General features: G+C 41.4%; 4 protein-coding genes across 4 annotated transcripts; 3 read left to right on the plus strand and 1 right to left on the minus strand.

The window, feature by feature from the left end:
• The first annotated feature begins 756 nt into the window (after positions 1–756).
• On the plus strand, positions 757–2,348 carry BDR25DRAFT_303195 (uncharacterized protein). Its single transcript, XM_033689958.1, has 4 exons — positions 757–852; positions 1,045–1,307; positions 1,361–1,443; positions 1,518–2,348. Exons 2-4 carry the CDS (start codon positions 1,085–1,087, stop codon positions 2,199–2,201), a joined length of 990 nt encoding a protein of 329 aa, XP_033548637.1. The 5' UTR covers positions 757–852; positions 1,045–1,084; the 3' UTR covers positions 2,202–2,348.
• A 1,052-nt stretch (positions 2,349–3,400) lies between these two features.
• Positions 3,401–5,395, plus strand: BDR25DRAFT_333812 (carboxypeptidase S1; the record flags this gene model as incomplete). Its single annotated transcript, XM_033692876.1, has 5 exons — positions 3,401–3,615; positions 3,666–3,843; positions 3,894–4,200; positions 4,262–4,829; positions 4,886–5,395. 5 exons carry the CDS (start codon positions 3,401–3,403, stop codon positions 5,379–5,381), a joined length of 1,764 nt encoding a protein of 587 aa, XP_033548638.1. The 3' UTR covers positions 5,382–5,395.
• Positions 5,396–6,210: 815 nt separating this feature from the next.
• On the minus strand, positions 6,211–10,606 carry BDR25DRAFT_303197 (uncharacterized protein). Its single transcript, XM_033689959.1, has one exon. It carries the CDS (start codon positions 10,235–10,237, stop codon positions 6,527–6,529), a length of 3,711 nt encoding a protein of 1,236 aa, XP_033548639.1. The 5' UTR covers positions 10,238–10,606; the 3' UTR covers positions 6,211–6,526.
• A 668-nt stretch (positions 10,607–11,274) lies between these two features.
• BDR25DRAFT_354296 (uncharacterized protein) lies at positions 11,275–12,751 on the plus strand (the record flags this gene model as incomplete). Its single annotated transcript, XM_033695286.1, has 5 exons — positions 11,275–11,342; positions 11,398–11,928; positions 11,955–12,094; positions 12,145–12,246; positions 12,708–12,751. The coding sequence occupies 5 exons, from the start codon at positions 11,275–11,277 to the stop codon at positions 12,749–12,751; spliced, it is 885 nt and encodes a 294-aa protein (XP_033548640.1).
• Positions 12,752–23,172: the final 10,421 nt, after the last annotated feature.

Consider the following 23,172-nt stretch of genomic DNA (forward strand, 5'->3'; position numbering starts at 1 on the left):
AGATAAAGCATGAGCGCTTAGGCAAAACAGATGTTCTCTTTGCTATTGATAACGGAGACTACCCTCGACCCCGTCAGACGTAATGGGCAGCTTCTAGACGTCGTACGCCGCCATAGTTGAAGCGTCATTTTATTGAACTGAAGACATGCACCGCCTCATGCAATACCCCAATTTTTACTATATATTAATATTGTCCCCATAACCTCTTTTCTAATTCTATGATTCATTCCAAGAGCTGCTACTATACCTATCCTGTATGCAGGTTCGGTCCAAGGCTCTATCTACTGCTCCCTGCGAGTCCATCACAATGATCAGAAACAGTCTTAGCATTGCTCAGACTTGACCAACAGCAGCGACTTCGGCCCGTACATTTGCTGAGTTGCCAAAGCCAGACACCCGGCCACTAGAGCCACTTGATACTGGACAAGGGCATGCCTGAGGTCGATGCCCTAGGTCGATGCCCTGAGTGGGAACGTCGACGCCAGCACCCCGAAGCACAAGACTGCTGGACATCACGAAATTCCCACGCTGGTAGCCGGCCCTTGTGAGGCAGTCATTGTGATGCCTACAGGGAGAACCTGCGTTCTGTGTACTGTACAACATCACCGATAACTGTTTGACGGCACACCCCAGCACCCCAGGTCCCCGTGGATATACTAGGGTCTATGGATAATCATCGGCCCGAGGTGGTTAGCGTCTTGGCGCTTTTGATGAGCTCTGCGCTTCGAGAATATTCTCCGCCCTCTCAAAACTTACCAACACCCGCGCTGCCTCGAACGCTACCTTGTTCTCTTTAGTCCTCTTCCACCAGAAAAATTGCTTTGATTTTTGCAATCTTTTTGGCTCAGAGCAGTAAGACTTTTTCTATCCCTTTACTTACCTTTGCTTTGAGTGATGAAACACCAGCTGGCACCAGGCCTAGAAGACTTGTACTCTTTTGATGCGGATCAGCTTGTGGAGCATAGACTCCTTTCTCTGAATCACCTCCCAGCTCTATTCTCTTGTCCTCTACGTGTCCGACTTTGTGCTAACTTCGCAGTCTAGACTCGCCCCGCACTTGTGAATCCATCAACCCCTCGCCGAAATGGTGCTCCACAACCCCAATAACTGGCATTGGGTGAATAAGGATGTGTCAGGATGGGCGAGGGAGTTTCTTGACAGCGAACTCCCTACCATCTCGGCTGAACATGATGGTGTCACAGCCAAAGTGGACAAAGTCATCAGCATGGATGGAGACGTAGATGTAAGCCAGCGCAAAGGCAAGGTCATCACCTTGTTCGATGTGAAGCTGAAACTAGAATACTCTGGTATGTGCAAGATGTTTCCCATGTCCATTTCTGCAGGCTGACGTTGCGGCCAGGTAAGAATAAAGAGGGTGAGGAAGCGAGCGGCACCATCTCGGTACCTGAGGTTGCCCATGATACGGAGGAAGACGAGTACGTCGTATGTTCCCTTCGCTCCCCACATCGTGTTATCAAGCTTCTTTGTGCCAGGTAGATCGCTTACATGGAGTATAGTTTGACATAGACATCTATTCGGACGAGAGCAAGAAGCAACCCGTCAAGGATCTGGTGCGGTCGAAAATAGTCCCGGAACTCCGCAAGAGCCTCGCAAAACTAGGACCTGCGCTCATCAAAGAACATGGGAAGGATATCCAACACGCTCCAGGCTCAAACCCTTCGAGTGGCTTCTCAACTCCTAAGATCTACTCTAGCTCTTCGATCAACAAGTCTTCTGAACCAAAGTTAGCTTCTACCGCCACGCAGTCGAGCTCGGGAGCTTTGGTCAACACCGTGACTATTACGGATAGTACCGAATTCCGCACAACCGCAGCTGAGCTCTACCAGACCTTCACCGATCCTCAGCGACTCGCTGCCTTCACTCGTTCTCCGCCGAAGAACTTCACTGGTGCGAAGCCTGGCGGTACATTCGAGTTGTTCGGTGGCAATGTATCTGGTGAATTCACGGAGCTGGAAGAACCAACCCATATCGTTCAGAAATGGCGTCTTGCTCAGTGGCCCCAGGGTCATTACTCTAACCTGTCCATCTGGTTCGATCAGAATGATATTGATGCCGTAACCGTGATGCGTGTAGAATGGAAGGGCGTGCCGGTTGGTCAGGAGGAGCCAACGAAGGGCAATTGGGGTGAGTACTACGTGAGGAGCATCAAGACTACCTTCGGGTTTGGTACTGTGCTGTAGTTGAGTCTTCCTACGGGTTTCGGTTGGATGAGATGGAGTCGGGGGCGTTTGGTAGGGAGGCACGAATTATTATGACACAACGAATGCTCACGAACTAAGGTGAAGCTCAAAGTCACAGGTAGAACGACAATTAAACGCTATTCCAAGATATCAAGATACTGCTGTCCCGGGTACCACGAGAACCACTACGCATGAACACGAGCTAGAATAGCGTCTTGGTTTCCCGTTCGTGGCTTCCCGTTGACCGTTGAGCTTCTTCGGAACTTCAACTCCTTGAAGTGAATTTCAATCTTCCCACGCGACCTTTCTGGCACCATAGATCTCGGGAGGAGACACTTCGTAAATTGACTCCAACCGAGGGGGTTGGTGTTCCTGCAGCAATGTCCCACCTTCCGGATCAGTCTTAGCCGATGTACTCCATCCCGCAGAGTTACCGGTTATACAGATCATATCAATGCTACCAAGGATGCCCCACGATATCTTGATTCTGCCTTCGTTCGTGGGACCTCGTGTTGGAATTTATGAGCTGATGCGGAGTGAGGTGGTGTCTTCATTTACTCCTATCTCCATACCTGTCTCCTACTGTCTTTCTTGGCCCTTCCCATGGCCGCGGAAGCTGGGACTACAGCAGCTTTAGTTTCCGGCTTTGTGACCCAGCTCCTCGGTTGATCCATGGATTACATTCCGCGTTACGTAGAGTTTTTTTCTCTTAGTTTTCGTCGAACACTCTCCGTGAATTTGCGTCATCGGCGTGGGCCGGTGCTAACAATTGCTCTTCGAGGCATAGCTCCTTGTTAAAACCCCATCAAAGCCCAAATTAACCTAGCAAGGAAGGTACATCTTATCAGCACGGCTGGGCTTTGGTCTTGCAGGGCTACACAGCTATCCTAGCATGGCTTTAAGAGCTTCCCCGCTGAGAGGAGCTCCCGCTTTGTTTTTCTCTTTCTTTATTGTCCTCAGGTTGCGTCTATCGCAAGTTCGGTGAGCGCGAGCGCAAAAGGGTACATCTTATTTGTGTGCCTTGCTCTATATTTCGCAAGCTTGTGAGCTCGCACCTGCTCACAATTGACACCCAAATATACGGGTGAGTTCACGGCAGGCAGCCTGCGGAATATCCACTGCGAGCTCATACCAACTTTTGAAATCTAACCTCTGTAACGCCGTTGTAAACGTTGAGCGCGTAATTTCAGCAATCAAAGATGAGGGGGCATTCGCAGGGCCTTGCGTTAGCATTGCTGGCTACGGGTGCTGCTGCTCAATTCCTACCAGGCCCAGCTGATCTGATCACCAAAGAGGGATATGCTGGAATCAATGTGAGATATAAGGAAGTCCCAACTGGGATCTGTGAGTTAGACCCCAATGTCAAGAGCTATTCGGGATATGCAGATGTAGCCGAGAACCAACACATATTCTGGTAGGTGCTACGCATTCTTCATTCTGGATGGGAGAAGTTGATTACATCAGGTGGTTCTTTGAAGCCCGAAACCAAGATCCCACAGACGCGCCATTAACAGTGTGGATCAATGGAGGCCCTGGATCCTCATCCATGATCGGCCTTTTCCAGGAACTGGGACCCTGCGGAGTCGGTCCGGATATGAAACCCTTCAACAACCCGTACTCGTGGACAAATGCAAGCAACATGGTACACATCCCCTAATTGCTTTTCAAAATGCGGTACTAACAACCCACTAGCTATTTATCGACGAGCCGACTATGGTGGGATTCTCATATTCAATTCCGATCCCTGGCTACCAAGATGACAGCGGTTACATCATTCAATTGCCGAACAATACATGTCCTGACTACGCCGAGAACTTCGGAACCTGCGGAACATATTCGAAGCCTGATCTTGCTTTGACCGCAAACAGTACACAAGGAGCAGCGCCGAATATGTGGAAGACGCTTCAAGGATTCATGGGCGCATTTCCTCAGTATTCGCGGGCTGGCTTTAGTTTTACGACTGAGAGTTATGGTGGACACTATGGGCCTGTTTTCAATGGTAAGATAGCTGTGTCGCAAAGCTCGCTTAGGGCTGAATGCTAATGGTAGTTTCTTTGTAGAGTATTTCGTCGAGCAAAACAAGAAGAACCTCCCAGGTGCTCACAAGATTGATCTCGAAAATGTGCTCATTGGAAACGGCTGGTTCGATCCGCTAGTGCAATACCAAGCGTATTATAACTACTCTGTATATCCAGGCAACACTTATGACTACGATCCGTATAACGACACCGTCAAGGCAGAATGGTACAACAATCTCTACGGAGCAGGCAACTGCGTCGATATGACGAAGCAGTGTTACTCTGATGGTCGGAATTCCATTTGCTCTCGCGCCGATGACTTCTGTTACAACAAGGTGGAATATCTCTACGATCTCTACTCGGGGCGAGATGAATACGATATGCGGTATCTGATACCAGATCCATTTCCATACTCGTACTATGTCGAGTACCTGAATACTCCCGAGGTACAAGCGGCAATTGGAGCGTATCAGAATTTCTCTGAGTCCTCGTCGACGGTTAGCAATTCTTTCGGTAATACAGGTGACGATGACCGCGAGTCCGGTACTATTGAAGCTGTTAGGAAGCTCTTGAAAGCAGGCGTACAAGTCATGCTATACTACGGCGACGCGTTAGTCCCTCTCTCTTAACCCCACAAAATCACCAGCATATTAACACTCTCCAAAGCGACTTCAACTGCAACTGGCTTGGTGGCCAAGTCATCGCAGACATGGTCTCTGCGCCTGGCTATTCCACCGCGGGATTCGTCAACATCACAACCTCCGACGACATCGTGCACGGCCAAGTCCGACAAAGCGGTCTCTTCTCCTTCCTCCGCATCTACGAATCTGGTCACGAAGTCCCGTTCTACCAACCTCTCGCCGCGTTAGAAATCTTTGAGCGCGCTTTGAAGCAGGTGGATATTGCGACGGGGAAGCAGAAGATATGCGACGATAAGGGATATAAGACGAAGGGGACTCCAGTGAGTGAGTTTAGAGAGGGGAATGGAACCATGCAGATGGAGGTCACGCCGAAGAATGCAACGTACAATACGGCCTTGAATGCGCCGGATCCGACGCCGACGTGGACTGCTGGGCAGAAGGTTAAGAGGGGGCCAAACAAGAGGGAGTTGAGGAAGCCGGGGAGGCCGAGGAAAATTTGGGGTGGGAAAAGGCCTGCGTGAGTGATTGCTTTGAGGGCGCCTTGAGGAAAGTGGCAGAGAAATTGGAGGCAAATGTAAGCGAACGTAATAGTATTATGATATCATTGTGACACCCTCCCTTCTCCATAATCAATTCAGCATTGAAACCAGACTATAACATTGTGAGGACCGAAAGAAAAGATCCGAGAACCTTACCCAATCGTTTGTACACATAACCATCGGAAAACCCATGAAAAAGAAAAAGAAAAAGAACCCAGGGAATTAGAACCCAACACAAACAGTGCCTACAGATAGTGTCCCTATTCAGTATCCAGTCCATATCTTATTAGATTAATCTCGACACGACGAAAGTTCTAATCCGCACAGCTTCCATACAACCTCGTTCGAAACAAGTAAGCAAAAGGAGAAAGTCGTCGGACGTCACAACATTTCGACTCCTTTGTTGCATGCAGTGTCCTGAAAATCCCCCTTTTTTTTTTTTTTTTTAATGAAGTCAAGTGCTGCGCTGTGGTGGTTCAATAATCGTGTGCAGGTTTCTTAGGATTTAAATCCTGCTGCAATCGACGGGTTTTAGAGTTGCCGAAATAGGGAATTGGGAACTAGTTGGGCGTTTATCTAGATTAAATCCCGCTCGTCATAGGTACTGGGGTTTTCAACTATATTGCAGATGGTCCCGCGAAGGTGTATAGTATTGAAGTAGATTTTGACCTTTTGTCTGCTCTGGCTCTACCTAGGCATTCATCACAATGAGGATGCATTGCAAGCTATGGGCGCACTTTAATAGATGAGAATTTGACATCCTAAGGGGTTTTCGAGAGGGGTAAGGGGCAACGATGTGAGGAGTATGCAAATGCCATTGAAAATACCTGATCTCAATGCCTGCCTGCCTGCCTGCTCGCTAAGTACGATGCTATCTATGATAAGCTTATATGATGATGGTATGTTGTCCAAGTCTCCCAACCCTATCCAAGGACTCCGGAGGTCTAGCTATACCCGCTTACTTGCGCTGAGAGAAAAAAAACCGAGACCAGAACCAACGCCATGCAATGCGATCCAACAGCCAAACGAGTTCGGCACAAAAGCGTGAAAATTCGGAGTGCTGAAACAAAGGAAGAGATGTTCGCTCTAACGATGCGTATGCCAATCCCAATTCCAATCTCAACTTGTTATATCCTCCCACCCTCAACAATCTCCCTACCAATCAACTCCAGCTCCCCGCTCTCTGCCGTCCTCCTTCTTTCCAGTACCCATCGATCCCCTCCCTGCTCATCATGTTCTCTTACATACGCAACACTATCCGCAGCGCTACCTTTCCGACTATGGCCACCCTTCCACCCGCCTCCAGGCGTCATAGGTGAGTTCGTAGAGATGGGTGATACGAGGCCAAGAGACTGGCGACGAGGCGCCGAGCCCGGTGCAGAGGCTAGGGTAGGGGAGGAGAGATTTGTGTCGATGGAATTAGAATGGGGGTGAGTGAAGGTTGTTGAAAGACTTAGGGGAGGCGGGGAGATTCCTATGCCCGCGGCCATTTTGGAGCGCGGTAATGGGGGCGGTGGCATGTCATGGGCAGAATGGTTCTGAGATTGGGATTGGGCTTGACTTATCGGGCTGGAAAGAGAGTTGTAGTCTGAGGCTGTTAAGGTTGGGCTTCCGGGTCTTTCTTCCTCGGCTGAACTGTCTTCTGAGCTGGAGGAATACTCCCCCGGAATAGCGTTCACTGCATCGAGAGCCTCGTTGTCGTCCTCGAATTCGTCATCTACGACTGGGACAGAGTCATCGCTGTCACCAACTTCTACGCTACCTCTGGAATAATTCGCCATCGGGCTAGCTGTCCCGGGGACGTATTGCATACCCATAGGACTCGAGTTTCGTGGGCTGTTACCTGTGGAACTGCCTAAGCTGGCTCTACTTCCCCCAAATGCGCCTTTTCGTAGTTTCATGAGAGAATCGAGGCTCATGTCTGGATCATCATCTCGCCAGCCATACGGACTGATCCGTGCTAGCTGCGCGAGGCCTGGACTCTGTATCGGTTGTTGTCCGTCACGGAAATGGTTGAGGCTGATGAACGAGTTTCTCGTGCTGTATTCGCTACGTTCCGTGATGGGCGTGAGGTTGGGTTCACGCACGGCATTGCGGCCGCTAACACTGCGACCGAGACCTGATGGCCCGAAGAAGCCACCATAGGCGTTTACTGCCTCTCCCTGGGCGCTAGCATAGAACCCGAATTCCTGGCCGTAGAACTCTTCATAATCACTCGCAAGCGCTTCAGCGTTTGCCTCGGCAATCATGGGATCGTCTTCTAGCGCAGAGTCGTACTCGCTGTAATCGTAATCGTCCACAAAGCTAGAGTCCATACCAAACCCGTCATCATCAAACGGAAAACCAGCAGTGTCTAGACTATAGCGCCCATCATCGGGTATAAGGCTAGGACGCGAGTCGCTGAGAGAAGAGTCACCAGCATCAGAGCTTACTTGTCCAACATCAACGCTTTCCTTGCGCGCGAACCGTCCTTCTGCCTCTGCACGGTTTGCAGCATCTGCAAGCGCATTGTGGTAAGCGTCAAGATTGCCGAAGCCCGGTACAGGCCTTTGAGCGGCTGTGGAGGTTTTGTGGGCAAGAGATGGTTCGGCCTTGTTGATATGTCGTGTGAGATCGTCGTCATCTGCTTCGTATCCAGCTTCTGAACTCGATATATCCGGTGGATGAGAAGAAAGGCCAATTTTAAGCTCTTCGATGGGTGGTGGTTTCATCTTGCGTTCAAATAGCGGATGGGATGGGTCGTCAAATACGTTTTCATCAAATTCGACAGCGTCAATGTCTCCCTGCTCTTCGATCATGCCATCATCAAAGTACAAATCATCATCCAAATCCACCTTGCCTGTGCTCGGTTCATCTGTCGCAGTGGTGTTCGTGTCTTCGGGGGTATCGGCAGGAGTGAAATTCGATTTATCTCCAGGCCCATGTGAAAGCTCCATCAAACCAAGCCCACGCATCTCAGTGATAGGGACATCGGATCCATTCAAGTGCCGTCCAGGTGCAGGCAAATGAACACTCTGAACCATGTCGTTGGAAAGGGCAAATCCGATAGCATTTCCGTTTGCATCGCGAGGTGTCTGTAGCTCTCCATTCATGCTAATTGGACTCATTGGGTTGTTGTGCATGGGTAGGGTGAATGAGGAGAAGTCGAAGGCAGACATTCCAGGAGACATAGATGCGTCGCCAAAGTCGTAGTCGTCGCCAAGCATGGGGATGTCTTCCTCGAATCCGTCATCCATGTCAAAGTCATCCATGCCATAGTCGTCATAGTCATCGTCAAGCGTAGTTGTCGACATGCGAGTTTGTTTAGAAGCCTTTTCGGCTGCCTTCTGCTTATGCCTCTCTTCGAGCAGCTTCTCTTGTGCCGAGTCATTGCCGGCAATCTGGAAGCTGAATCTTGAGGATCTGCTCGTGAGGTGTGCGGGCAGACCAGCCGGTACAAATGATGGATCTGTGACTGAAGTAGCTCTTGACCGGGATGAAGGCGGTGTCTTGGTTGATTTCCTCTTCCGCGGCGTTTCGTCGGTGGAGGCATCGGTAGGGCTTGACGCTTCTTGCACTGGTGATAAGACGGATGATTCGAAGTCATCTAGAGTCTTCTCAGGAGGAGGGGGAGGAGGGGGAGGAGGAGGAGGAGGAGGAGGAGGAGGATAAGAAGAAGAAGAAGAAGTAGAGGGTAATGAATGTTGAGGAGGAGGCGCTGGAGGAGAATCTTTGGGCAGAGGCGGAGGGGGTGGCGGAGATCTTTGAGGAGGTGCAAGAAGAGAGTTTCTCGCGAGAAAATCCCGATTCACTAGCTGTTCCGCTCGAATGGCGGCCTGGGAGGCTTCGTAACTGCTATCGTCATCGAAATGCTCCCGAAACACAGGGGTGTGTTCGCGTTCCACTTTGGGTGGACTGTAGCGATCAGCTTCTTGTGGGGTATTTCCCGAGGGCGGCCTGCTCGGATCGTTCCCATATGCATTATTATACGAGAAGTTTCGGTTCGGTCGAGGAACGCTGAAGTCGTGGAAAATTCGTCCGCGAATACTCGGATCGTAGTCGTCTGGCATGGGAGGCACTACTGAGGGCGATCGATGGCTGACTAATGACTCGTCTGCGAGGTGTTCTAACGGCTGCCCAGACCTGCGTCGCATCAAAAGAGACATGGGATTCCGCAGAGTCAGCCTGGATTTGACAGACTTCTGTTGGCCAGCTGGGGTGTTTGCAGGCTTGGGCGCACTCGAGAACCTGTCGCTGAAGCCACCGACGAGTGACGTCTGGGAGCGGGATTTCGTTGAGTAGTCCGAAGCAATGCTGGGTGGTGATAGCTGTGAAGATGGCTGCGCAGGGTATGAGTCCTGTACTGCGTGCTCCACCACCTCGACGAGGCTCTGCCCTTTCGACCGGAAGCCTGGCACTGGGCTCGACTGTGCATTCCTCGACGAGGGACGCTGATTATCATGTCCTGGCGACAAAAACTGGTCCTGGAGGGACACCAAACCGGGGCGCATCCCTCGGGTTTCCGCTATTTGATTGTTTATGCCAGTAGAACTTGAGTGTGTGCTGGTGGGGGGTTGGGGACTGGTAACGGCAGAGCTTGCGGACGAACGATCGATCCGCGAGGCTACGCGTGGAATTGGCGGGAGCTGCGGTGGATAGGGCGAGACTGGAGAGCCAGAGTTGAAACTGGCATTGTCGGCCGGCCGCGTCGCAGGAAAAACCTCGGGCGACTGCAGCGAGGGTGAGGGCGTGGGGATCGGCTGCGCGCCCGCGGTATTGGGGGGATCTGGAGAGGCAGGATTCGAGACATTGCGCCTGTTGTGGTTCCGTAGGTACGAAAACATGTTGGAGGGCGCCATTGTGGAGGACCGAGCGTATCGTGTGAGGAGAGGCTGTCACCGCGTTGCTTTTGCGTGGGTTTCGCGCAGCTGCTGCCTCGATAATATCTTGCGCCTCAGCGAGGCCATGAACTGACAGTGACCATCACCGGCGGGGGCGAGCGACCAGCAATGGAGCGTTGACTGGGCAGGGCTATTGTTGCAGCGATAGGAAAAGGCGTCTTAGAATTATTCCGGCGTCGCACAAGCTCGGAACGACTGGACAACCTCCGCGCGTTGGAGAGCGATGATTAGACAGGCGAGTGGTGCTGACTGCAGTGCAAGGGCGCGACGGATGACGGACGGGAGAATATGGAGAGGATGAGAAGCTTGATGAGGTGTGCGGTGGTGGATTCTGGAAGCGTGATGATGCGGCCTGCGCTGGTGGTGCTTTCTCTCCTCCCGTCCCCGGCCCAAGGTTCAATGCACCGTCTACAGGGATCAGCCCGCTCCAGCTTCCTCAACCCAGGCGAGGTGAATGCTCCTTGCTGGGACATGCAGGCCTTCATTCTATCATCTCTCCCCGTCTTCTTCACCACATCCACGATAGCCCAGCGTGGAGCCACTGCGATAATTTTAGGACCAAGCCATCACATGGCCGCCACCAGGCTGTAGGGCTGAAGGCCTTCCATTGTCGGAAACCAATCACGTCTCACATCCGCCCACGTAGCAATGCTCCGCTCCTCAAGGATGACTAACTATCAGTTCCGCAACTTATAGCAGATATGCAGTATCCCTTTATCTTGCTCAGCAGGAGGGAGGAGAGGATTATGACGAGCAAAAGGAGAGCCCCAATGACATCTCTAGGCCACGAAATCTGTATATATCAGCTCCATAAGTTCTAACCAACTCCTCCAGTTTGCCGTCGTAACGTACCTGACAGCGATTGATGTCGGACCAGCCTAGAAATAATCTCTAATACTTCCCCAGTTCCAGTAAAATGTTCAACAGAACCACTCTTTCCTGTCAACATTCCATTGCAGGCATTAACATCCTGCACTTGAAGCATCCTCCTGACAATGCCTAATCGAGGACATGAACTGTGGAAGCATTGTGATCTTGAAATCTCTCGATATCTTAAGAAATGGTGCCCTTCTCGCTTTGTGTTTTAGTTTACCCGTAACACATCTACCCATCGACAGCTTCAATCAGAAGTTCATCACCTACCCACCCCAGCATCGCGACCACAGCCCCCGACCAGGCACACAACCCGCTCCCACCTGCCTCCTCGTAACTCCAGCTCCAATCCCGAAGACCCACCAGCATCCTAACACCGCCCTGTTGATCCCCACAGCGCACTGCCAGTTCCACCGCCTGGCCATCCACATCCCATCCTCTTCTACTTTTCAAATACTCACTAAAACGGCCAAGCCAACAAACCTCCAGTCTAAAGTGCGCACCCCCAACATCACCTCCCAACATCACCTCCACCTGTCAATCCGACCCCCGCTTCTGGTACAACCTCCACTTCTTTCTCTTCAACTTCCCACTCCAACTCCTCCTGCACACGACGCAAAACCATCATCTCTCCCTATTACATCGGCCTCCCATGCCTCACCTCAACCAAAAGGCAAGTATTCCTCTCCGGCACCATTGACTCCACATCCAAGCACAAACAGCATTCCACCCAAGCCAATGCTAGACGAGTTCTTAGCCCATAAGTTAGGGGAAGGGTGCAGAGGAGTGGAAGTCGGACGAGGAATTGGAGGATTTGCGCGGCGCATGATTTGGCGCCTATTGTTGAAATGGCGCCTGGGCTGAGGGAGAGTTATTTGAAGAAGAATGAAGGGCTGGTTGCGTTGGTGCAGGAGCTTGGCTGGAAATGGAGGGAGAGAGAACGTGGAAGGGCGTAGGGAAGGCATGATACAGGGATTTTGAGTATGTATTAGATACCCAGGCTTTCCAATTTAAACATATGCATCCTAGAGACCTCAATGTCGTCTGGCGTAGCTCAAGTCGACAATTAGTGGAGATCACGTGTACCGACATTAGTCAGATCACCTGCCTCTTATCTCACGAGTCAGACCCTTAACCTAGAATCGCCCTTAACTTATTTAGGAATAGACAGAACTTCTAAAACTTCTAAGCTAATTAAAACTTCTAAGAACTTCTAGAAACTTCTAAACTAATTAAAACACACTAAATAAAAAAGAGGTAATTCTATTTTAAGAGTCTAAAGGAAAATAGTAGTTATTTATATGTATCTTAATTTATCTATTAGCTATTAGTGTTACTATCTTTAATAGTGTACTTTACCCTCTAATACTGCGTTAAAATTTTTAAAATTACTATTATTATAAAGCGCTTATTCTGCTCTATAATATATATTAAACATAGATAATGCCAGCACTCTATCTAACACGCTAGTAGACGCACTAGCAGACGCGCTAACTATAGCTTTATTTAGTAACTTTTTTTTATTATTAAGCTTACTGTTACGGCCAACGAACAGACCGTAATGACTCAGCTCGCTATCACACACAGCCCCAAGCATAACAGATGGAAGATAGTTAACCCCGCAATCAACAGACCTTACAACTAAACAGAGGAGGAATAGCGCTATCTTATAGATAAATGCTTAGCAGAATGCATTGTCTAATAAGACCTTACAGGCTTGCAGGCTGTACAGGCTAGACAAGCATACAGCATGCAAGCATGCAGAGCATGCAACTATTATGTATATAGTCTTAATTTTAACTATAGTTAGAAGGTTGTAATTAACGTTTAGTTTATTCTTTATAATAGACTAAGAAGCTTAATCCTTTCTAAAGAGGATTAAGCTACCTTATATATCTTATAACATATATACCTCTAACTCTTGTCTACCTAACTAGTACAACTTAGCTACCTATACAGCTATAGGGACAAACTACAGCCTACCTTCTAAAACCCTAACTATTCTTTACTCTGCTTAACAGACTGTACACCTAATCTAGCTAAGTTCTCACCCCCCCTTTATTAATACCTACATAGGCTGTTGTACTCTAGAAAACACTATTTCCCTAGAGTAAAGATTATAACATTAATTACTACCCCTCTAAAAAGTATAGCACCTCACACCTCCCTTAATATTAGCATAATAGAAGCTAGTGTAGCTAGCACTAGTAAAACCCTATCTTAGAATAAGAAAGAACATAGTTAGCAAATATAGTATCTCTATTAAAAAATTAAAGCACTTAGAACCTAGCTTTAATAATAACTCTACATCTAATAACTACACACTCTTTATCTAAAAGTTGCTAAGCTCTGCAATGCTACTAGAAAAAAGACTAGTGTTAAGTTAAAAAAGTTACTACACCTAGCCCTACTTAAACTATTTAACAGCATAGCTAAAGACCTTAAGCTATTCTTTACTTAATGCTATTTATACATGTAGTATAATAAGGGCGCTTTCTAGACAGATAAAGAAATAATCTTATAAATAAAGCTCTACCTAGAAGGACCCCTAGCTATCTAGTTCTAACTACACGCAGACAATTAAATAAAACATAAAGTAACTAAAAAAAATTTTTTATTTACACTTAAAAATTTTTTTAAAGCTTAAATGCCTTTAAACAAGCCCTTACAATAATTTATAGCTAGGCTAACTAAAAGGAAAAGGCAGTTAACAGAATAAACACTTTATAATAAGGAAAAAGCACTATCTAATTATATGCAGCACGCTTCTGTAAACAACTAGCTATTAGCAGATAGACTAACAAAGTAGCTGTTAGAAAAATGTTCTATAATAGACTATCTAACGCAATTAAAGACAAATTTATGCATTATAGCAAACTAGAAAAATTTAAAAAATATATAAAAAAAGCAACTACATATAATAATTAGCATTAAGAATGTCTTTAAGAAAAACGCCCTAGTATAACAACCTAAAAACTAAAAGTATTCTAGAGAAAAAAAAAGACCTAAAGGTTTAACAGCAAACTAATAGATCTTAGCTATGCTAAACATATATAGAGCTTAACTAAGAAAAAAAGCAAGTTCTAAATAAGTAAAAAGCCACTACTAAGTACTAAACAACAGAAATAGCTTAAAGAAAAAGTGTGCCTTAACTGTAAAAAAGTAGAACATTATAGAAGAGAATGCCTAGACTCTGTTAACTAAGAGAATAAAGATAAAAGACTAACTATAAAAGCAATATATATAGAGTAGGGTCTAACAGGACTAGAAATTCTAGACAGACTAAATAAGAACCTCTGCTAGTAATATAAAGGTAATTATAAATTTAACAGATGCCTAATAAAATACTAGAAGGTTAAAGTTTAGAACAACAATAACATATTTAAGGCACTAGAACAGGCAGCTATCTATAAAAGATAGTAAGGCTACACACAAGCAACAACATATGTTGCAAATGTAAGAGAAGGAAAAAAACTATTTCCCCTAAAGCAGCTAATAACTAGAATCTTTGCCTAAGAACTATAATACTAATTTAACTACAGCAATTACTAGAAATGCAGCAATACCTATAACCTACAAAATTATAAAAAAATAATGTATAAAACACACATTAATAACAACGCAGACACTTATAGTATAATTAAAAAAATTACTAAAACTTACTACACTATTCTAAATAATAAGAAACAGTAGAAAATGTTCTAAAAAATTTTAAACAAAGAAAAGGGCCCTAACTAGTAATGCACCCCTCTAATAACTCTAAAACTATGCAATTAAAAAGCTAACACACCTCCTCTAGCATTAGCTATTATGTAAAAAGACTTAGAAACTTGCTAATAAAATAGATATTGCATTTTATGTAAAAGCTAAAAACATAATAAGTTCTAATGCACATACTAAAGCTACCCCTTATAAATAGTACAGACAAAAGAATACCTAAAATAGACGCAGGTTTAACTAATACTAGTCTAAAATAACTTTAGAAACTGCCCTTACAACTAGTATCTATGTGTTAATAAATATTGCCTAAAACACTAGCTAACTAAATATAAAGCTAGCTAGTAGCTATACAGAATTTAGGCAAGTAAACTTGCAGACAACACGCTCCCTAAAATAGCATTAACTTATAAAATGCCTTAGTGTGCCTACTGCAACATTAGAACTAAGCACAAGTAAAAACTCTAGACAGAATGTAAAAGCTAAGCAGATTACATATTCTACTATTTTTAGTAAAGAGCTTATTAGCAAAATAACTAAATGCTATATTACTATAAAATAGAAGACTAACACTGCACAGTAGCAAAATGCATAATATAAGGTTATTAAGAATATAAAATATAAGCTAATAAAATTAAAAGCTACTAAAAAAAAGCTTTTAAAGTAAAAGAGAATAATAGTATAGACTATCTAGAAGTTCTTTATAAACTCTGTACTCTTATTACTGTAAGATAAGGACTAGGCAGAAGCCTAACTACAGAAATAACTCTTTCCTGCCTAGAACAAGAATAGACAAGCCTTACGCTAATAGACAGCAGTTACACCTTTATAGTAATTAACTCTACTTAGGTTAACTAAAAATAAATACTCTTTAAAAGTAAAAAAAAACCTTTTAAAGTAACTCTAGCAAACACCTTATTAATTAAATATAGAGTAAGATAGATACAACTTAAAACTTATAAACTTACTATAGATGCTAAAGGAACTAACAACTAGATATTCTTTAACATCTTGCTACTAAGAAGAAAATACTAAGTAATACTTAAGTATAATTAGCTTTATAGACATAACCTAATAATTAACTAGCAAACTATAACTCTTATAACAAAAGAAAACTACGCTAGAATAACATAGTTAGCCTACTATAATAACTTATGCACCTTCTACTAATAAGCAAAAAAAGGAAGCAGATATTTCCTAAAAAAAAGAAAACTAAAGAAGTTCCTTTACTAAGAACTAAAAGCTTAGGCAGTCTATTTAATAAAGAAAAAACTAGAGAAAATGTCCTTTAAAAAATTCTAGTAAGAATAAGACCTTAACTAGATAAGAATCTATAGAATTGCGCATAAAACAAGAAACCTACTAGAAGAATATAAAGAATATAAAGACATATTTAAAACCCTAGAAGACCTAGAAGAACTACCCCTGCATTAGCTATAGGATCACGCTATTAATCTTAAACTAGAACCCTAGCTAAAGGCTTATAAACTCTAACTATTAACTAAGGCCTAGAAAGACGCACTACAAGAGTACGTAGATAGAATGCTATTACAAGGACATATCTAAGAAAGTAACAGCCTAGTAGCATTAGCAGTAGTCTTTACAAAAAAGAAAAATAGTAAAGTAAAAGTATATTAGAACTATTAAACTCTAAACAATAACACTATATAAAACTAGTACCCCCTTCTAATAATCTAGGACATTATAAACTAACTAAAAGAAACTAAGCACTTTACTAAGTTTAATGTCTAAGATAGATTTAATAAGATAAAGATTAAATAAGAACATAAATAGATAACAGCCTTTTAAACCTTTAAAGGACTATATAAACTACTTATTATGCTCTTTAGACTTACTAACGCACCTGCAACTTTTTAGAGAGTTATTAACACAGCCTTAAATCTATACTTTAACATATTTATACTTGTATACCTTAACAACATACTAGTATACATAAAGGAAAGCTGTAATAATTACATATCTAAAGTAAAACTTATATTAGAACGCCTTAGGTAATACAGTCTACACCTCTAGCTAAAAAAATGCAAATTTAATGTATAAGAAACTAAGTACCTTAGATTTATTATAAACTAAAACTAAATAAAAATAGATCTAAAGAAGGTTACTAAAGTACTTAAATAGCCTGTACCTAAATCTATTACTAAGATTAGGGGATTTCTTAGACTAACAGGCTACGTACGCAGAATAATTAAGGATTACTCTAAAATAGCGCTCCTACTTACTAACGCTATAACAAAGAAAAAAGCGTTACATAAGTTCTAATAGATAATAGAAATAGATTAATCTTTTAAAAAATTAAAAAAAATTATTACTAGCTATTTAGTTCTTTAAATGTATAACTTAACTTTTAAAACTAAGGTACACACTAACGCCTTAAAACAAGCTAAAGAAGCAGCCTTTCTACAAAAATAAAAAGACAGCTACTAGCACCTAGTAGCATACTATTTAGCAAAGTTTGCCCTTGTAGAACAAAAATATACTATTTCTAATAAGGAACTTAAAGCTATAGTTAACGCCTGTAGAAATTAAAAAGTTAAATTATAAAAGCTTAAATAATAATTTATTATTTATACTAACTATGCTAACTTAATAACTTTTTTAATAACAAAGAAACTCTCTCTAATGCATGTACAATAGGTAATAGAGCTAGCATAATTTAACTTTATTATTAAACATGTCCTTAAAAGCAGCAACTAATAAGCAGATGTCCTTAGCAGACATTCTAACTATTTTAAAGAATTAGATAAAAACATAGAAGAGTTTACAATTTTTAAAGAAACTAATTAAGGTCTAGTATATAATAGGCTAGAACTAGAGGGACTAATCTGTTCTCTAATAATTACAGAACACAGATAGAAAAACCTTATTAAAGAATATTATAAGGCCCTAATGTTTAGGCACTCTAGAATAGGATTACTTTAAAAAAAAATAAAAAAAGTAATTTTTAAAAATGTCTTATAACTAAAATACTTATGCACTAAAGTACTATAAAAATGTAACCTCTGCAACAAAAACAACCCCTAAAGACACAAACTATACAGACAACTTTAGCTAATAGTAGCACCTAAACAGCTTTAGACTATAATAATAATAGACTTTATAACTAGACTACTACTATCCTAAAAACCTAGTACAAAAAGGCTTTACAACATAATTACAGTAATAGTTAACAAAACTACAAAGTTTATTCTTGTATAAGTAATAAAAAAAAGTATAACTGCAAAAGAATTTATGTTTAAAATAAAAAAAAATCTCTTTATAACCTATAAATACCTGCAGATTATTATTTTAAATAGGGATAAACTTTTTACTAGTAAATACTAGACAACTATAGTCTAACACTTTAAGATATCCTATAAACTTTCTACAGCTTATTACCCTTAAACAGACAGACAAACAGAACAAATAAACACAAAAATAAAAAAATATCTATAAAAATACATCTTATATAAGCAAACAGACTAGCTAAAATAGTTGCTAATAGCCTAGTTAGCTATTAACACTACACAGTCTACCTTAACTAAAACAACCCTGTACAAAGCAAATTTTAGTTACTCTTACAGATATAAGCTTTTTAGGACCTAGCTAACAGACCTGCTAGAGGCCTTAAACTAGATAACATAACTATTAGAAATATACTAAAAGTTAAGTAAAAAAGCTTAGCTTATAGCTAAAGCTATAAAAACATTAGCAAATTAACACTAGTAAACAGCACTAGAAATACATCTTTATAACTATATATATTTAAATACTATAAATCTTAGAAACCCTTAACTAGCATAGAAGCTAGCTAAAAAATAAATAGGGCTTTATAAAGTTATCTAAACCTGCCTAAAAGCATATAAGCTTAAACTACTAAGAGACATAAAAATCTTCCTATAGTTCTACATTTCTAAGCTAGAACTAGCACCTAAGGATATCCTGTTAGTAACTTAAAAATAAGATAAAAAGGAACTTAAATACAAAGTTAAAAAAATCTTAGATAAAGAAAAAAATTATTACTTAATAAAGTAGGTAAGATACCTAACCTGTAAAAACACCTAAAAACCTGTTATAAACCTACAGAACGCCTAGAAGGCGCTATAAGAGTATTACTTACGCCTTTTAAATTAAACTATCTAGGCAAAAGCTCCTTAGACTAGAAAACACTAGCATTAAATAAAACTGCAGCTACATTAGCTAGCTATAATGTAGGAAGTCTACAACCCTTTAATGCAGGTTAAGAAGGAGGAAGACCTGCTGCTTCTGCCTTAAGCGCTTTAAGCTTATCTAGCAATAAGAGGTCTTTTTCTAGATATTTTACTCTTTAATCTACTAGAAGATTAAGTTGCTTCTACACTCTCTTCTAACAAGCTATAAAAGATTGTAGGCGCTGTAAAGACTTAGCTTACTTCTGCATTTTCTTTTCCTTCTTACGCATTTTATCTTAGTAAGCCTTCTCTAACTCTACTTGCAACCTTTTTTACTCCTTTTCTAAACAATTCTAGGATGCATCTAACATAAATGCATTACAATAACACCCTTTTTAAACACATTCTACACACTTGTCTAATAATAAGGACATTACGTAAAAGGAACTGCTTAAGCAGTAAGCGCTGCAAGGACACATCTTTGTACAACAAAGTAGATTAAGTTAAGCAACAGTCTAAAGATAATAAACAAAAGCAGAAAGACAACAAGCCTAATAGGGCATAGTTAAAAAGGATAAGCGTATGTAAGGTGTTTATAAAGGGACATGTACTAGCTAAAAAGAAAAAAAACCTAACACTTACAACAGGAAAAACATAACAGCAAGGACACTAACTAGAAGAGAAGCCTGCGTGTTACAGCTAACAAACAGACTGTAATAACTTAGCTTACTATCACACACAGCCCTAAGCATAACAGATAGAAGATAGTTAACCCTATAATTAACAGACCTTATAACTAAACAGAGAAAGAATAGCGCTATCTTATAGATAAATGCTTAGCAGAATGCATTATCTAATAAGACCTTGTAGGCTTGCAGGCTGTGCAGGCTAGACAAGCATACAGCATGCAAGCATGCAGAGCATGCAACTATTATATATATAGTCTTAATTCTAACTATAGTTAGAAGGTTATAATTAATGTTTAGTTTATTCTTTATAATAGACTAAGAAGCTTAATCCTTTCTAAAGAGAATTAAGCTGCCTTGTATATTTTGCAACATATATACCTCTAACTCTTGTCTACCTAACTAGTACAACCTAGCTACCTATACAGCTATAGGGACAAACCACAGCCTGCCTCCTAAAACCCCGACTATCCTTCACTCTGCTCGACAGACTGTACACCTGATCCAGCTAAGTTCTCACCCCCCCTTTATTAATACCCACATAGGCCGTTGTACTCCGGAAAACACCATTTCCCCAGAGTAAGGATTGTAACACTTACCTTCTAGGCTCTTTTAGCTAATAAGTAACCCTTTAATTAAATAAAATAAGGATATGTTTATGCTAAATTAACCTATAAACTATAATAATAATGTAGGTGCTTCTAGTAACTTTACCTAGGCAGGCAGGATCTCTAGCGCCTCCACGCAGCGTTGTAGTCCTATGTCGCGGCGTGAGAAGTTGCAGTACATAGTAGACGTGTTGCAGACTGTCTAATAGAGCTTTTAAGACTTTATGCTAGAATAAGTAGATAATAAAAAGAATAATACACTCCTTAAGCATTACTAGTATTATAAGGCGTGTAATAGGCAGTGTGTGCTAAAGACTTTAATAGACTTACTTTTTAAAATAAAAGTCTTTTATATAAAAGATGTAATAAATTGTTACGCTTTAAAGCTAAATTAGCTAGTATAAGAGATATACTTTAGAAATTTTAATTCTAATATAAATATATTAATGCTTAACTTTAATAATGCTAGTTAAACTATTTAGAATTAAGCGCTAACCTAGTATAACTTTATTATAAGCATATTATGTAATTTACGCTAGGGATATGTAAGCTACTAGGGTGCTAATAAGTCTAATGCAATTAAAAAGCGTGTGTTTACTATTACTAGTATTATGTACTTTTCTTAGGCTAAGAAGAGATTAAACACTTTAGCATTTATGCTAAATGCCTATCTTATTAGGTCTAGAATAAAGTGTTGTGTAATTAAAGTCTTAAGTAGACTTAAGTTGTGTTATTTATATTATTACACTAATAAGCTAATAAATAAGGTTATAGAAAAAGCTTAAGTATGTATACTATCTAGTACTTCTAATACTTCTAATACTTCTAAAACTTCTAAAACTTCTAAAACTTCTAAAACTTCTAAAATTACTTATAAACCTCTAGGCTAATAAGAACTAATAGTGCTAGAAAGAATAAATTATAAGTTCTTATAAAGGACCTAAAGCTAGTACTTATATATAATAACATTAACTTTATAAATTGCACGCGCTATAAGAAGGCAGGCTATACAGCTACTATGCAAACTATAATAAATGCTGTAGCTATTATAGCTTCTAAGCTACCTAAGTCTAGTCTTACTTAGTCTATGTATAACCTAGCAGTTCCTTTAGATTTTAAGAACATTGTACTTAGCCCTAGATTAGATAGGCTAGATAGTATTAATAATAATATATTTTAAAGTCTTATTACTAATTTAATTAAGTGTCTTTACTTAGAAGCTGTATTACATGTCTTTAGCAGTAAAGCATTTTTTAAATACCTAGCATTCTTTATTTTAGACTACTTACCCTTAGTTAAGACTAAGTATTATTAGTTAAGTGCTATATTTAATAAAAAAAAGTCTATTAGTAGGACTTATAAAGTCTATAATACTATTTAGCTAGATTAATTAGGTCTAAACACGCCTAATAACTCTGCTAATATTTTTAGCAATAATTTTAATAATTACTTTTAGTTATACTATAGTAATTAGCTTACAGTGTGTAATATCTATTTAATATAAAGTAAATAGGTTTAAGTAACTTAACTATATAATAAAAAGCAGTAGTTGCTTAGTGTTCCTACATAGTTTTATATATAGATAAACCTTTTATTAACTATTAGCTAAACGCATTAGGGCTTAGTTATAGTAGACAAGGTTACACACTATACTATTAAGTTAGATGTTATTATGTAGTGTTAAATGCAGCTTATGCAGAATAATAGTAAATACTATTTACTAGAACTGTTAGTTATTTAGGGGTTTATGTCCTATGTTACTGCACTATTCTATGCTGCTATGCAACACTAATGCTTTTTTCTAGAATATATAACTAATAAGTTCTTCTTAGAGCGCCTTAGTTATGTAAAGAATGCTATTAGAGATTTTTTAGTAAATAATTTCTTATAGTTAGTTAAAGACATATGCACTATTACTTTTAGGCGTTAGGTGTAGGGTTCTAGCGCTAGTGTAGATAATGTTAAGTTCTGTACTATGTGTTGCATGCTCTAGGAGATTAAGCTCTTCCTTGTAGTACGCTATACTGTTAGGTATAGTAATATTAGCATGTTATAACACTTTATAGATCCTCTTATTATTGTTTTTTTTAGCGCTAGGCAGACAAATTATGGCTAGAAGATGCTTTAGTATTGCTAGCTTCTCTTGCTAGCTAACACTATAGAGTTATAGCATGCTATTCTTGCATCTAGTCTTGTAAACTAGTATAGACAGGAAAACATGTTTAAGCTAATTAATCTAAGCCTAAAGCATCTTAACTACAGCTGCAAGATTAATTTAAAGAACTATAAAAACTCTACACATAATATTAATTAGGTGTTTAACTAGACTTGCCTCTGCAATGTCTAGGTAAGGAAGGTTTAGATAGCGTTAGAGGGGGTCTTTAGTAAGGATATGCCTAGTGGTTGTAACAATTCTTGTTCCATCTTGGGTCGCCCGGAACCCATCCGAAGGGTCCCTGTATCGGCTCCGACCCTGGCTCGACCCTGACTTGACCTGGCCCCGACTCTGCCCTGCCCCCTGCTGTTACCCCTATTCCCTCATGTATTTAGTCGCACCTCGCCCCGTAGCTAGCTCGGTAGTTTTCTGATATCCTACGTACAAGGCCTATAGGTGTCATTGGTATTCCCAGGTCTCTGAGTCCCCACGCACTCCCATATGCCTCTGAGTGGATTCATACCGCATTCGGACCCATTGTCTTGCCTGCGCCGTTACATTATATCAGAAAACTCGCTTTTGCCGGTGACGGCCTCGTTACAATATCGCATCGATTGTTTGTTTGACTACGTCCAAGCTCCGAGACGCGTCCGATTCAGTTCAGGTCGCGATACTCACACACCGTTATATCAATCTATTCAGT

The sequence above is a fragment of the Lindgomyces ingoldianus genome (assembly GCF_010093535.1).
Source record: "Lindgomyces ingoldianus strain ATCC 200398 unplaced genomic scaffold BDR25scaffold_13, whole genome shotgun sequence".
NCBI lineage: Eukaryota > Fungi > Ascomycota > Dothideomycetes > Pleosporales > Lindgomycetaceae > Lindgomyces > Lindgomyces ingoldianus.